This window comes from Giraffa tippelskirchi, chromosome 1, assembly GCF_054371585.1.
Source record: "Giraffa tippelskirchi isolate mGirTip1 chromosome 1, T2T-mGirTip1v1.2.pri, whole genome shotgun sequence".
In the NCBI taxonomy this organism is placed as follows: Eukaryota; Metazoa; Chordata; class Mammalia; order Artiodactyla; family Giraffidae; genus Giraffa; species Giraffa tippelskirchi.
Window position 1 is genome coordinate 213,140,730 of NC_137275.1, and position 14,465 is coordinate 213,155,194.

Sequence of the window (14,465 nt, forward strand, 5' to 3'; positions counted from 1 at the left end):
TTAAAAAGACTAAAGATGTTTATTTGTTTTATAATGAACATTCCAAAGGCATGTATATAAAATGTATGTTCACTCAGAATTTAAACAGCTTAGTTCATTTATTCTGTCTTCTATCTTACATTCCATCAGTCACTACTGAGAAGTACAAAAACTACTTCTGAAGTCAGTAACATAGGCTTAGGCTTCCAACTACTGTTCAGGGCAGAAACAGGCCAGCTCTGCTAGAATGAGAACTACAACCACTTCCTAGTGAACTTCCCTCCAGGATTTTGTGGCGTGAGCGCCGTGATCCTGCTTTTGGGAAGGGAGAGGAGAGGGACATGCATCACAATAGACTGCCTGTGCTCTGAAACACTAGAGAATAAACGTGCTCTTAGGATGGATGACCTGCGACAGGGGACAGCAGAGGCCCAGTCATCCTCAGTGGACAGGAGGGACTGAAGAAGAGCCCACAGGCTTAAGGAAAACCCTGCATCACCGAGACTACTGTGTATCTTCTGCTGCAAATTAGTGTCCTAGATGAGAAGTTTAAATTTTATAAAATAGAAAGTTAAGGTAAAATATGCCATTATCATATATTCAAAATAGCTTCTTTGGATTAAACTGTCATTAAGACAGTTGGGATATTTGGTTTGACTTAACATTATTCAAGGCAATGTCCCATTTTAAAATCAGCCTGCAATTAGAAATATAGCAACTACCATGGCATTTATTAGTTGTCAGAAAGCATCACAGTCAGTTTCATGATCAGAAAATAAAGCACGATTTCAGTTTGTTTTCTCTGCAAAATTGTTGAGCTTCTGAAACAAAGGATCACTTGCTTTCTAAAATGGTCAGTGTTGCCACATGGTGTTCCCAAGATCTGACCTCAAAAGTTTCTCAAGTTTTACCATACATAGTTGTAACTGAGACTCATCTGTTGTTTTCCATCTAAAGCTGGAAAGAATTGAGATAATTAGTTTCTGCTTTAATCTTAAAATAAAAATTGCAAAATTAAACAACATCTATTTTCTTTTGCATTTTTAATTACAATAGTTTTTAAAATATGAGTTTAAGACAGAGAAATCATCTCACCTTCTTCAACAGTTTATAGCAAAGTGAGAGAAGCTGAACCAAAACAGCCATCATGGATCTTGCCTTTGTAATACACTTATCAATCTATAGTGACAGAAAGCAAGCAGATCAAATTCTTACCAGGGGGCCTTCAAAAGACTTTTATCATTTAAAATTTCACCATTATAGAAATCTAAGGGATCTCAAAGGGTATATAGAGTAAGACATCTGAACTGACTTGATGAATTGATGCCCCAGAACACAGAAGCTGCAATTGCTGCTGAAGTCTCGTGCCATTTTCATGGAACCTCAGGAAGAATGAATGGAAAATCAATCTGCTCTATTTCAGACCATTTAGGGGTTTCTCAGTGTGCACCAAACAGTGGCAGGGAACCACTTAACTTGCAATCCCTTGCACTCTACTTTGCTGCACACAAACTTCCTAAGATAAATAATAGAAGCCTTTTTTTCTGAAGGGTCTGTGCCCTAGACAGGTGATGATGGTGAGATTTAGGTGCAGCTGTTCAGTGCTATGGCATTAATCATGTCCAAAAAGCTAATTTATCTGGTGAACCTACTGCTCCCTGAGGTCAGTTGTAACTGCAGATGATAAATGGTTCTTGCAGTTGAGGCAGGAAAAATGGAAATAAATTGTACTTTGGGTATTAACACTTTATTTGAAGAAAAAGGCTGGAAGCTAACCTAATAAAAAAAGGAGTGTGACAGTTTCTCAAGTGCCTTCCTGTATATCCCATTGTCCCTTTTACCTTTAGAAACACTTGATTCTGTAAAGGTGTCTTAATTATTGTCTGGAGCTGGTGGCAGAGAGGAACAAACTTGTTTATTTCCAAGAGAAGCATAAGTTTGTCATCATCTTTCAGCTGAAATGTAAATATGGCAGTTATAACAATTCCAATGAAACTCCATCTGTTAAACATCAAATACCTTTATACCTTAATAATACACTCTCAAAATGAGTATTTATGACATCACCACCAGGACCAGGCAGGGGGATATGTGAATTACCTGTTTTGAGAAAGCTTGTACACTTGAAGCAAGCTTCAAACCCTCTTCAGCAAAAACCTGGTAGAAAGGAAAAACGTCACCACTTTAGGTGTATATCTTCTAGGTAATTGGTAACAAGTACACTCATAGATAATTTTCATATGGAATTTAAGACTAAAACCCAAACATTAAACACCTGTCATGGAACTCCTAAGGTTTTTGCTGTACCCAGGAAAGCACAAGAGTTTTAACTATCCATAGCAGATTTCCCAGACCTGAGGCAAACTTATCCCTGCAGAGGCTCCACTACACGTGGCCACCTCTAGTTACCATGGAGGATCACGCAATACTTAGAAAAACTATGTCTGGGTTTCTGGATGGATCTGAAGTTCATCCCATAATATCCCCAATTATAAAAGGGTGATGAATCTTGGAACATGAGGTCAAAAGCATTAGAACACTGGTTTCTGCTTCTGGCTTCAGTTCAGTTCAGTCGCTCAGTCATGTCTGACTGTTTGCGACCCCATGAACTGCAGCACGGCAGGCCTCCCTGTCCATCACCAACTGCCGGAGTCTACCCAAACCCATGTCCATTGAGTCGGTGATGCCATCCAACCATCTCATCCTCTGTCGTCCCCTTCTCCTGCCCTCAATCTTTCCCAGCATCAGGGTCTTTCCCAATGAGTCAGCTCTTCCCATCAGGTGGCCAAAGTATTGGAGTTTCAGCTTCAACATCAGTCCTTCCAATGAACACCCGGGATGGATCTCCTTTAGGATGCACTGGTTGGATCTCTTTGCTGTCCAAGGGACTCTGAAGAGTCTTCTCCAACACCACAGTTCAAAAGCATCAATTCTTCAGCGCTCAGCTTTCTTTATAGTCCAACTCTCATATCCATACATGACTACTAGAAAAACCATATCCTTGACTAGATGGATCTTTGTTGACAAAGTAATGTCTCTGCTTTTTAATATGCTGCCTAGGTTGGTCATAACTTTCCTTCCAAGGAGTAAGTATCTTTTAATTTCATGGCTGCAATCACCATCTGCAGTGATTTTGGAGCCCCCCAAAATAAAGTCTGACACTGTTTCCACTGTTTCCCCATCTATTTGCCATGAAGTGATGGGACCGGATGCCACGATCTTAGTTTTCTGAATGTTGAGCTTTAAGCCAACTTTAGCAAGAGAGAATCTATCACTCATACATGTTCTTCAACCAGCCATTTGAGGGGACCAATTCAGATTAGTTTTTCATTACTGACCACACATTTTATAATTTATTAGTAAAGAGAATAGGATGATAGGAAAGAATGCTGGAAAATACTTTAGAATATTCAGGATGATTATTTTTAAATGGTACATAGAATCTTTTAGAGTGAGAGATAACAGGGAAATGAAGACATAGCTTTAGGTGGCAGCAGTAAGAGAAAAAGAACTGGGTAAATTTGAGAATGATTTTTGGAAAAAAAAAATAGATCTTGATAATAAATTAGATAAAGCATATGAAGAAGGAGAAAATCATTTCAGGGTTAACTTTAACCCTCTTTCCAACAGCCTTGCTATCATGGGATAAACTGATCTCAGGGTCAAATAGTCCTTTACATCCTTCCTTACCCTTTAAAAGGGAAACCAATGTGTTTCACACCAACCTTCTAATCCAGTGGAATGACTCACTTAACCCACATGTTCCTCCTCATCTTTCCACATTACCACTTTCCCTTGTACATGTCTGCTCTTCCCTTCTAGCCTGGAAACCCCTAGGAGCAAGATCCCTGTCTCACAGAGTATCATGGTCTCAAAACCACCTTAAAGCTGATAACTCCCAAGTCTCTCTCTCCATTCTTGAGCTATCCTGACATGAACTGTACATCTTACTTGAGCAAAACTAAATGCTTGATTTCCAGCCTCTAAATCCAATGTTGTCCCTCTGTTCCTTATCTCAGTAAATGGCGCTACTGTTTACCCTGTTGGTCAAAACAAAAGCCTTTGAAAAGAGAAGTCAGGTCATGCCAATGCAAAACCCTTGATGGGTTTCCTATCATTCTTGGAAAAAAAAAGAAAAAAAATCAAGGTTTTTCCCAAGGCTCAGAGATGTCATACGTTACCACCTTCCTTCTTGTTCACTCCATTCCACCCACGCTTGTCTCCTTGTTCTTCAGAACCTGCATTTCCTATACCTCAGGGCCTTTGCACTTGTTCTGTCTGCCTAAAATATTCTATCCCCAAGATATCCATCTAGCTCACTCTCAACACTCTGCTCAAATGTTACCTCCTTAAAGAGGTCTTTTCTGACCACCCCTCTATCACTTATATGTTTTTAACTCTAAGTACTTATATATGGGCATTATATACTTAGTTGTATATTGTCGATTGCTCCCATGAGAATGTAAGCTCCCTGGGGAGGGGGAGGGGCTTCCTTTTGTTCACTTTTCTCCACAGAGCTCTTAACCTCAGGATCTGACACACCAGTACAAATTCAATGACTATTTGATAAACATTTTAGGTAGACACTTCAGCAGATGTTGGTTTAATAAATAAGCTAACACAGGAAGAAGGTGAGTAGTGGATATTTTGCAGTGAAATACTCCCTACAATGTGGTTTGCCTTGGAGTGGATGTAGGTCAAACTGAACAAAATGGATCCAGAATTTACTCCAACTTTTTAAACAGAGAAATAGCTCACTTATAGTCAACTTTACAGAAAATGCCAAATGAAATATCTGCTGTAGTTCTTCTGACTCTGATGACTAGCATCCTCTCAAGCTGAAATCCCTTTCCTGAAGAGGCTTAGGTGAAAGCACATGGGAATGCCAAAGGAAAGGATATAAAGGTGATAAAGTGATAGAAATTTCAAATGCAAGAATGCCCTTGGTTCTAGAGAGGCAAACAGACTAACATGAGTGTCAGGGGAAATAAAGGCATCTTGTAATCTCACCCATCTAAGCCTCTAAGTAAGGGAGGAGGATTAGAGTTAGGCCTGTGTGAAATTTCATAAGACACACAGGGCAGAAACGTAGGGGTCAGTGTATCTGTCTCTCCCTGATGCCCTAAATCACCAGGACTACGGAAGAAGGAAACTAACATGTCCTGAGAAGCTGTAATGGTCTCAAATCTGTGACAGATGCTTTCTTATGTGTTTCCTCATTTAATCAATACCATTCATCCAGTTCAATAATGAAGAAGTCAAAAAGCTTTCCTGGTATTCAGGACAATATAAGAGATAGGCATCTGCTAACAGGATATTTTTACCTACTTGGGAAAACCTAAAACTTAATATTCCATCTAGTGACTATCAAAGCCCATTCTACTTTATCCCTGTGTTTTTTTCCAAAAAGATAACCATTTTTTAGATTTAGCTCTAAAATACGCTGTGCAAACCCTTGACTTTTCTACCACTCTTCTGCTGTACATGTGTGTTGTATGTACAGGTAAACAAACTAATGTGATATAGTAAATCATTTAGAAAACTATCTGTTATCAACTTTTAGTCCAGAATTAAATTATTATCATAAAATGGAAATTAAACATACCTCTAGTTGATGAATTAAATCCTGGTAAGTCTTTAGTGGCCCCTCTCCCCTGAAATAAAATAATTATTAAGGAGGTAAGAAAAAGTTATTGCCTAGAAATTAATTTTATATTAAAGTTTTAGAGCATCCTGTGTATTTACAGATCCAAAATTTTGAAGAATAATATTGAAGAGATGAGTAATATTGTCACTCTTCTTAAAGCAGCTTTAATATTTAACTCTTACCTCTTAAGGCACTTTTAAAAACTGGTAAACATTATATATGTTAGTTTTATAATGTAAAGAAAATTAAAACTGACATATATTTTTCTTTTTTAACTTTCTTCATTTTGCTTCATAAATTCAAGATATGAGATCTGAAAATAAAAGGCCTTTGTTCCATAATGGATAAAAGATGAGACCAAAAATCAGGAATTCTCATTTCTGATTCTAATTTCAATTATGGCAAGACTTTAGGTGATTTTGATGAGGCACGTCAGTTAAGTTTCAATTCTGAGTCTATAAAATAAGCAGAACAACATTTGTGCTACCACTCTCATCAAGAAGATGAAGGAATATCACATTGAAAACTACCAAGAAGAATTAAGAACTTCACAAATGAAAAGTAAATACAACAAAGAGCAACAGAATACATTAAGAAGAGCAGTAGCCTAGACATGAATCAGAAGGTCTGAAATCGAGTAGGTACCGGTTTGGGCCTTAATAGCTACTAGTTATGAACACAGTATTCTTTTACTCTGATAAACTGTCGAAAGGACAAATGAAATTATGAAGCAGAAACCACTTTAAAAACTATATGACACTGGCATGTGTGAAATCTTTAAAAAGTATAATGCACTAGAAAATCTAAAATACATAAATTATAAAGAAATATGAGTAACTGTAAATAAATGACAAAGAAACTATATAAATTGTTAAGACAACCTTAAATAATAGCCTTAAGAAAAACTATAAAACCCCCCAGAAAAATTATAAAACCGGTACTGTGAAGACTAACAGATGAATCTCAGAAAAAAGCAACTAGATGAGGCTGGTAAGCCATTGTCTTAAGGGAAAACAGAAAAACTATTTGGGGGAGAAACAAGTGTACTGACAGGGTGGGTAGAAAACAAAGCCAGCTTGAGAGTTTATGACAATTATGTTACCGAGACTTGCAAGAATGACACAAGGTGTTATACATTACAGAAACTCCATTTTATTTTCCTGAACGTCAGTGGTTTCTGTCCAATAACCATACCCCAGGAACAAGTCCCCCTCCACAGAGCTTTAGTTATCCCTTCTCTTCACAACAGGGCCTTTCATGCTCCCTAGTCTCTGTGGGCCGCATGTCATCCCTTGCCAAGATCCACTATTCTGACTCAGAAACAAAAACTGCTGACCATATAATCCTGAAATATCCTGAGATAAAAAACAAGAAATAAAAGGGGCAGTCAAAACATAAAAAAAAAAAAAAAATTCTACTGATGAATCCTTTATTTGGGAAGATTTTATATACCAAGGGTTTCCCTGGTGGCTCAGATGGTAAAGAACCTGCCTGCAACGCAGGAGACCCGGGTTCAATCCTTGGGTCAGGAATATCCCCTGGAGAAGGGAATGGCAACCCACACCAGTATTCTTGCCTGAAGAATTCCATGGACAGAGGAGCCTGGTGGGTTACAGACGAGGGAGGGTCACAAAAAGTTGGACATGACCGAGCAGCTAACATTTTCACTTTATATACCAAACTACGTTTGGTAAATAAAAATTTATTTATTCAGTTTTTAGCAGTTAAAAAAATTTTTTTATCTGATTTTTATCACCATGAGATAACTAGCATGATTCCAGCACAAAGTAAAGATCTCTGTTTCTTCAGTAATCTTCACATTTCAGTTAACCACACGTTAAGTGTCGGTAAACAAATTCTATTTTACTTTCTTCTGCACACTTGACTCATTGGATTTTTAAGTGATATGAACTAAGAAAGGAGGTCAAAACTAGTTTGAGAAAATTCAATTCTGGGAGAAGGTTGCTAAGAATTAAGAACAAAGGAAGGAAACCACCGAAGCGGGGGACAAAAAGGTCTCCAATGATGGAAAATATGGAAAGACATTAACAAATGACTGCTGACCAGAGGCGAAATTATTCAACTCCTATCATTTCTCTTGAAAAGGTAGAAGACATTAAGATAAGAATGAATGTTTCTTCCCCATTCCTAATCTTCCTTCCATAGGAAGAAATCTTCACTAGCACAGCATTCCTCACTTCTCTCTGCCCCCTCACTTATCTCACCCCTCAGAAGAGGGTGGACGTTTATTGATTTTTATTCTCAGTCTTTTTGGTGACTTTGCAAAAATAAATTGGACACGGTAGCCCTTTCATTTTTCCTTTTTCTCTTGGTAGTAAAGGTACCCTTGGAATATATCTGGTCTTTCAAGTGTTTTAAGAGATACACTCTGCCCCTATGGGGTAAGATTTCTTAATTCTAGGTATTATTTTTAAAAACCTATTTGCCTATGGCTATAAACTACATTACTCAGTATCAGGTTTATAAATGCCACTGGTCCCCATCTGCCTATTCTTTTGCTTATTTTTCAGTTAATTCTGAATTTGGGTGAAGAAAAAGGGGCTCTTTACTGAGCCCCAAAGTCCACACAGTGGTAGAGATCCCAATTAGTTTAGCTGAGCTTCAGACTTCAGACCAAATGGATTACATTCCAGAATACTGAAACAACCAGCAGGTGTGACCCACTGCTGGTTATAATTTCAAAATCAAAATGAGTAGAAGAGAAGCCACAACGGTGAAGCTATCAAGTATTCTCCAGTGTTGAAAAATGAGTAAGATACATATCAGAAAATGAGCGAAAAGTTTGAGGCCATTCCTTGAGAAAATTCTAGAACAGGTTATTGAGTGTGTAACTGATTAAAGTTTTAACGATACTATGCCATATGTATAACCTTCCATTATTATAAGAAAAGACAGAGAATGTAGCTCTGATAAATGTAAAGTTAGGGAAACTCTCTGCTACATAATGAATGCTGATCCAGGGAGGTGTGGCACCCTGACGCTGACATGGCAGACCTCATGGCTCTATTCTTTGATCTGTGTATAAGCAGTCACTGCATAAAGATTTTAAAGGCATGTCGTTTAAACTTACTGATGCAGGTTGGGCGAGACACTGATACGAGGGATGACGAAAAAGCAGGAAGCAAAATTATTTCAGAACTATGGAAGGAATGGGACACAAACCTAGAAGAGGATCTCATCTAAGTCTAAATCCTCATTAAATGAATGTCTTCTTGCTGCATTCACTTAACTGTCATAAGAACTACTACTTATAGTCTTTTTACATATATTTGAAACCAACTTTAACCTATCAATGACATAACATGGCACTTTTTCTTTATACCAGATATCATTAAATTCATTTTAAAAGGTAATGTAACTACATTTACCTAGTAAATAAATACAGAGAATAGGCCATACTGGACATGTTCCGTCCATATAGAACCACCTCATTCTCCTGATCCTCCCACTTCTCAATCTCGCAGTTGGCATCAGAAGTGAGCAAACCCAGTTTGAGTCCAAGCTTTGCTATCTTGGCTTGCTCCTACAAAACATACATTTGAATCACAACGATGTAGTCATTAACTATGGAAAAGTAAGACTGGAAGTAAGACTATTGCAAAAGAGAAGATCTTACCTCAGAGTCAGGCTTGTCTGCCTTTACTGATCTCAGGTTTGCACTATTCTTCTGTGACAATAAAAAGATTAGAGCATCTTAAAAATCGGTACAGTTAATTGTGAAGACATGCAATAGTAACGGAAAGCATAACAAAGTACCTTAACGAAATTTTAACTAAAATCTTTTCAGTACATATTTAAACTATATTAAACTATTTAAGTAAAAACAATTATGGTTGACCCTTGAACAACCTGGGGGTTAAGGGCACTGACCCTCACCTTAGCCAAAAACCTGTGTGTAACTTAAAAAGAGTCCACCTTCCATATCCATAGCTCCCCATATCTATGGTTTTGCATCTGTAGATTCAACCAACCTCGGATGGTGTAGCACTGTAGTATGTATTATTGAAAACAAATTCACTAATAAGTGTACCTCAAAGTTCAAACCTATGTCATTCAAGGGTCCACTGTAATGGCAAATTCCCAAATATGTGGGTTCAGCTTTGAACAGGTAGGTAGTTAGAAATCTGGGGCTATGGAAAGCATCTGTGTCTCAGACTCAGACTTCCGCAGTCTTCCCACAGACCAATTACTACACATCCAAACCTCCCTGGCCCCTCCGCTAAATTATTCTTAAGAAATGATGTAATAAAATTAACCGCTACATGCAGCTTTCAGTATCTTCCAAATGTTAAGACTCTGGAATTCATTTCCTTTAAACAGTTTGCCCTTTCGAGGGATAAATTTCAGCCTCCTGGTTTCACTTACCTCCAGATTCCTAATCCTATATCCCAGGTTATATAGGTAATTATACTTAGAATTTAGGATTTACTATTTGAACCAGCATGTTTTTATGGCTGCTAGCTTTCTAACAGCAAGTTAGTTTCTAGGTAGGCTATTTAAAACTCAAGAGTATATTTCCCCTGGGGCAGGAGAAAACATTGTACACCAGTTTGGTTACCAGGTTGGCCCACAGACGATTGCTTACTTGTAAAAACCACTACCCATAGCAGTGTTTCTTTGAAAAATACATTCAGAAGTTCTCTGGAGATGGCAGCCCAAGTTGGGTATTCCCTGCATTCTAAGATCCGGTGGGAACTCACCTAGCTGGGGCAGCAGTTCCAGAACAGCTGGGATAGTAGAGATAAAGGGGCCAGGAGACCAGGGAGCCATTTACTTTTTAAAGGAAACATTTATTTAAATCACACACACACACCTCCCACAGAGTATATATTCACACACATGGACACAAAGTGCAAATTATGATAAAACACGCGTGTGTCTGCTTAGCTTAAGAAGGTAAGTCTGAAGTATATGTGTACTTCTCCGTTTTCATCTCCCTTATTATCACCATGACTTACCACTTCTGACCAGCTATACTGTCACCAGTTTAACTGCAGAACAGAACAACTGCAACTTTTCCCTTTTTTTCTGTCCCACAGTTTATATTTGTTGTGTACCATAAAAGAAATGGGAGGAGATAAAGGACAGAAAATAAATTTAGGGAATCTATAAAGTTACACACACACACACACACACACACACAAACACACACACAGAGCCTCTTGGGTTCATTAGAAAATAAGCAGAGATGACCAATGATTTCTTTGGCTCCATGTATAATTATATCCTCTGTATTTTCTTCCTTGGTCTAGTAGACTATAAAGCAATTGATAAAAGTATTTAAGAAAAGTTAAGAATACCCTAGAGGTTTTTAGGTTTTATTTTATTTGGAATTTTACACTCCACCTTTATTCTTTTCAATTTAGTTGTGTTTTCATTGTTTTTATTTTTAATTTTACAAATTATTATTATTAAAGTGTTTGATGAAGACTGAAAGGGAATTGCCTGAAAAGGTACAGAAACCATCCTACTAATGTAACCAAGCTTGCCATCTAGTGGGCACTAATTATAACGCAGTCAGATGCATCAGTTTGAGCTGGATAAAGCTAAAAAAAACACTTCATGTGTCTAAAAACAAACAAGACGGCTTATTTTCATCAAGGCAGAAAGCATTCAGAAAGTTCTTAGTCTGCATAAAATGGTTCCAACATGACCTTGTGAATTAAACCCAAGCTATTAAAAACAAAAAACCACTGACTTCAGATTACGGCTTCTTATTAACCATAAAATCCACTACCTATTCCCTCAACCCCCAAACACAAATAACCAGACTACGGGCTACATCTAGACTGCTACTCAGAATAACAATTCTGAATAGTCCACATTTAATATCCTCACTTTTGGGGGGGTAATGTCAGTTATTGGAGGTTGTGGGGATGAGCAACAGGCAACAAGAGCATAATTTGAATTCAGAATAAAAATATTCTCAAGTGGACAAAGGTCTTTTACTTACCATTGGCTTTGGAAGTGAAAGGTAGCCATACTTCTCTCCTGCAAATAACATAATATAACTTAAAACAAATTTCCTACTACTCACATTTAATTTTTAAAATATTATTAAATAAACAAATGTTAGTACATTAGTTTTGATAATTTAGTCTAGTAATTACATATGACTGAGGAATAAGGTTGTAATTTGGTTTGTGAACATGAAAAAAATATAGTTGGCACAGATTTTGATTTATAAAATTGTTTCTGAAGCACTGTCTTCACAATTTACTTTTAATACTCCCTAAATCAAGATGACATTTGTGCCATCTTACTTCTGAATTTGCACCTCTAGATAAATTAAGTCCAGAATTAAGTTCCAAAGGCCCTCTCATCTTATGAGGATGCAAAATGATTTTTCATGACAACCTAACTGGGGTCCACTTTCAATATCCAGAGCTTTTCTGCATCTCCAAAACAAAGTTAATCACCCAAGGACAGGAAAGCCTCATTATTTCACTGAAAATATGCCCTAATATTTTGTATTAGAAGTTCTTATAATTAGTTTTGGTCCTGAAAGGGATTTTACATGGCATGATCAATCAGAAAAAAAATTCATGTTCTCAGTGGTAGGACTGGGGTATTACAGAATTTGGATTAGATCAAGACCAGTTGTTATCCTCAAACTGTCACTTAACTCTACACTCATCAAATCCTACCAATATTACTTGTAAAATTCTTCTTAAATCAGTCCTCTTATCTTCATTTCTACTATTAACATCATGGCCCCATTATCTTTTGTCTGGCTAGATCACTCCCTTATTCCCAACTCATACACCCCCCACGTAAGTTCATATTCATCCATAAGCATGCTCCTCTTCCTATTCACCCCATTTCAGGGAACGGCATCTCATACATCCAGTCTGCCAAGTGACAAAGTAAGTGCAGAGCCATGGAACCGGGTACATCCCTATAAGCTACAGGCTAGTCAGATTAACTTCAAGATGGTTCAAATAGAACAAAGGAAATTCAGCTTCCTTAAATAAGGGACAGAATCTGCAAGCTATGAGGGAAAGCAAGCATTTGACGTTTATTTGTCTAAAATAATCTCAAATTCTAAACGTTGATACACACTCATACTAAGGAAAGGTGGAGTCTTTCTGATCTGGCCCCTTCTAATACAAAGGGGGGTCATGGTCTCCCTAAAGGCAGAACTGGATGAAGGCAGAGAGGCAGGAAGACAAGGATTGATTTTTGAATTCTTGACACAATCTCAGGAGGCCCTATTATGAAATCTAAGGGTCTCTTGGTAAGGGGACAACCACCTAGCTCTCAGAGTGATTTCAGATATGCAAACACGAAAGGCTCTTTTTCACTGCTTAGCATGTTGTTTGCTATTTAATTGGCTGGCTAACTGATACTTGCAAATATATCTGATTAGTTTCCCAATCAGGGGAGTCAAAATATGCAGAGCAGAACTAAGGTAGCTAAAACAGAGTAGAGGCTTTCCAATCATAGTTATGAGTTATAACAGTAGCAATACTCCAATACTTTGGCCACCTCATGCGAAGAGTTGACTCATTGGAAAAGACCCTAATGCTGGGTAGGATTGGGGGCAGGAGGAGAAGGAGACGACAGAGGATGAGATGGTTGGATGGCATCACCAACTCGATGGACAAGGGTTTGGGTAGACTCCGGGAGTTGGTGATGGACAGAGAGGCCTGGCGTGCTGCAGTTCATGGGGTCGCAAAGAGTCGGACACGACTGAGCGACTGAACTGAAAGAGAAACCAGAATCTGAAGGACCCACTCTGTCCTTTGCAGGGAGCACGTGCGAGCTAACAGGTAGGTTTGTCGTAATAACCATACGGGATAGGAAGAGCAGCACTGTCACACTGGCTCAGCTCATCAATGCCAGCTAACTCAGAGGTGGACTTCTTTGCAGGAAGAGCTGTATTTACGAGCTTCACGTTAACAGTCAGGGGGGAAAAAGGCAATGCAAGAAATGAAGCAACTCTGTCTCAATTCACCCCATATAAGTAAGGATGCCTCTGAACAGCAAGATACTATCAGTTAAAGAATGGGTGTCCCATTGATCAAAGGCAGCAGTTCCCTACCTAAAGAGGAGTTTCTGTTTAGCACTTAGGAAGTTAAGAAAATCCTGATCTGAGGGGACAGGTTACCCAAACCTTAAGAAAGACTGGGAAGCTTCTCTTCATTTCTTATACAAGTCTTATGGTTAAATGATCCTTTTCTTTAAATATGGATCAGTTATAATTCCGGTACTCTTGCCTGGAAAATCCCATGGACGGAGGAGCCTGGTAGGCTACAGTCCATGAGGTCGCTAAGAGTCGGACACGACTGAGCAACTTCACTTCCACTTTTCCCTTTCATGCACTGGAGAAGGAAATGGCAACCCACTCCAGTGTTCTTGCCTGGAGAATCCCAGGGACGGCGGAGCCTGGTGGGCTGCCATCTATGGGGTCGCACAGAATCGGACACGACTGAAGTGACTTAGCAGCAGCAGCAGCATACAAAACTTGCCTCACATAAAGACCCATTCAGCTATAAGTACTTTATCAAAGCATCAAAATAATGTGCCATTCAGACTAGTTATCGATTTTTAAATGTATAAGCGTGGTAAGCATTTATTACATTTTACAAATCATATTATATCTACAAAGTCTACTATTCTCTGACTTTTAAATAAATCAATAATTATCCTAAATGGGTATTTAAAAAAATATGATATGTTTAGATGTTCATATTCAGTAAAAATAAATATGTAATTTGATGTTATTTTGACTTTAAATGACATTTTAAACAAGCATGCTGACACTAACAGAAGCCATTAAGAAGGAAAAAAATACATAAAAACACATAAACATAAA

The 14,465-nt window shown here is 38.1% G+C and overlaps 1 protein-coding gene across 4 annotated transcripts in view; it reads right to left on the reverse strand.

Annotated features, from left to right (window-relative positions):
* Positions 1-14,465, reverse strand: part of CTNNAL1 (catenin alpha like 1) — a 54,194-nt gene continuing 39,729 nt past the window's right edge. For 2 of the 4 annotated variants that reach the window (XM_081526015.1, XM_081525998.1), the window contains 8 exons: positions 11,601-11,638; positions 9,264-9,314; positions 9,016-9,170; positions 5,585-5,633; positions 2,080-2,136; positions 1,821-1,934; positions 1,075-1,158; positions 1-930 (listed from right to left, as the gene is read on the reverse strand). In XM_081526015.1, the coding sequence (XP_081382141.1) occupies positions 913-930; positions 1,075-1,158; positions 1,821-1,934; positions 2,080-2,136; positions 5,585-5,633; positions 9,016-9,170; positions 9,264-9,314; positions 11,601-11,638 (566 nt within the window). In that variant the 3' untranslated portion in view covers positions 1-912. Of the gene's footprint in view, positions 937-1,074; positions 1,159-1,820; positions 1,935-2,079; positions 2,137-5,584; positions 5,634-9,015; positions 9,171-9,263; positions 9,315-11,600; positions 11,639-14,465 lie in introns of all 4 variants that reach the window. The other 2 variants (XM_081526025.1, XM_081526008.1) reach the window with 1 other exon arrangement.